At 39.0% G+C, this 1,980-nt stretch overlaps 1 protein-coding gene across 2 annotated transcripts in view; it reads left to right on the top strand.

The window, feature by feature from the left end:
* The window catches only part of dok2 (docking protein 2), a 21,866-nt gene that overhangs the window by 2,175 nt on the left and 17,711 nt on the right, over positions 1-1,980 (top strand). Inside the window, exons 2-3 of one of the 2 annotated variants that reach the window (XM_024276369.2) lie at positions 794-928; positions 1,000-1,167. In XM_024276369.2, the coding sequence (XP_024132137.1) occupies positions 794-928; positions 1,000-1,167 (303 nt within the window). The remainder of the gene's footprint in view (positions 1-793; positions 929-999; positions 1,168-1,980) is intronic. The other variant, XM_036213726.1, reaches the window with a different exon arrangement.

The following is a 1,980-nucleotide window of genomic DNA, read 5'->3' as shown; positions in this document are numbered from 1 at the left end:
CATTTCAACAATGCAGAACAATGCTATAAAAAAGCCAGACAACATTAAAATATTACCAAAAAAAAGGATTAATAAAGAGTCCCACTCCTGACACTGTACCCAGAATGTAAAGGACAGATAAAAGGAGATAGAAAATTTGTAAATGCAAAATCAGCTAAAACAAATTGCTAAGACCAAGGGAAAAAACATTGAGACACTAATTTATACCCTAAAAGAAAAAAAAACTACGTAGAAGGTGTACTAAAAGTGTATGGGAGCTGAAAGCAAAGTTGTTAGCAAAAAGGTGAGTAGATGCTATGCTAACAGAGCTAATACGATGCTAAGCAACTTTTAAATGCAGAAGATGTAAAAATGTTTCACAGCTGGATGAATAATACTAAATATCATTGGGTAACACAGAAAATATGGCAGAATACAATACAATTGTTAAAATCTACTATTAATTAATATGGCTTAACAATTCTAAATAAGATAAGATAAGATACTCCTTTATTTGTCCCACGGTGGGGAAATTTCAGGGTTAGGGCAGCGTTACAGATAGAAAATTAGAAAATTTGACAATCTACATATTTACAAAGAACACCAAGTCATACTGCAGAGATAAAAATACAAAAAAGAAAAATAAAGAGGAAGAAATTGCACCGTGTTATCTAGCATTCTACATAGAATGCTAACTACTTAAAAAAAGTGTGATATCTAAAGTAAGCTAAATAATAGGTTAATATTTTGTCAAAAATTTGAATTTGTGTCCACTGGTTGGTCTTGAGCTGCGTGTTTGCGTTTTTTTGTGTAGAAGTGGAGGAAGGTGTGGTGCGTCCTCTACAGAGAAAGCTCCTGCTCCATCTCCAGACTGGAGTTCTTTGAGTGCAAAGATGGAAACCTGGAAAAGAACGACAAAAATCTGCGCAAACAGCAGGACCACAAGAAGGTAAAACAGTCTTCCCTCTGTAACAACCAAGAGTTTGGAGCTTCCACAAAAGCTTCTTCATGGTTTCACAGGTGATCCGTCTGGCGGACTGCATACGGGTCACCGAGGTGGAGATGGAGGGGTGTCCCAAAGACACCAGGTCCTTCCTGATTGAAACCACAGAAAAGATGTTTGTGTTTGCTGCTGACAGAAACCAGCTGGATGACTGGACGCACAAACTGTGCGAGATTGCCTTTCCTGTAGGTACACACACACAAACACACACGTATTTCATCAGAAAAAAGCCAAACATAAATCCATTCATCCTCTGTAACCATGTTACTGACCGGGTCAGAGGACTGGTTAAAACGATCAAGTCTTTGTGGGTGTGTGGCAGTGTTGTCTGAGATGTTGAGAGTTGTTGTAGCTTCTCAGGATCTCCATAGTTGCATCAAGCTTGCAACATCAGCATAAGTGTCACAAGAAGATGAAAAGAGACTTAAAATTCCTCAGGCAGCAACGGACTGTGACGACGAGAGGCTTGGTGCAGAGATGAAGTGTTTAGAGTTTACTTTAAGAGCTGAAGAGCTACGTTCAGAATGTATGCTGCATTCTAGAACGCATTGAACACAGTTTTTTAACGTGCTTTTAGCATATGGTCACACCTGACTGTCGCCACCTGATACCAACCCATGTACTGACATATGGAACTGACATTTGGAGCAAAATGTCAAAGTGGTGCATTTTTTTTTCTGGGCTTTTCCTTTCACAGCTCTAATCCTAAATATGAAAGACTTGGTGTCCATATTTTGAAAAGAACGCTAATCATACATCACTCCCTGAGTCCTTGCTTGGCCAAAGTTGAACCGGTTTTACCTCAATGGTTGCACGTCTTGAATGTAGGACCTACAAACAGACTTGCATAGAGTTGCATGATCGGGAGAGTTTTGAGTGTAGAAGCCCAATCATGCAAGTTTACATAGACCTGTCATTGAAAGTGGTTGCTCAAACTCATGAAAACCTGTTGAAGCAATGCAGAAGTTACAAACTGCTATGCAGAAATGGTTTATGAT

This window comes from Oryzias melastigma, linkage group LG9 (assembly GCF_002922805.2).
Source record: "Oryzias melastigma strain HK-1 linkage group LG9, ASM292280v2, whole genome shotgun sequence".
In the NCBI taxonomy this organism is placed as follows: Eukaryota; Metazoa; Chordata; class Actinopteri; order Beloniformes; family Adrianichthyidae; genus Oryzias; species Oryzias melastigma.
This window is presented reverse-complemented; position numbering and strand designations above follow the sequence as displayed.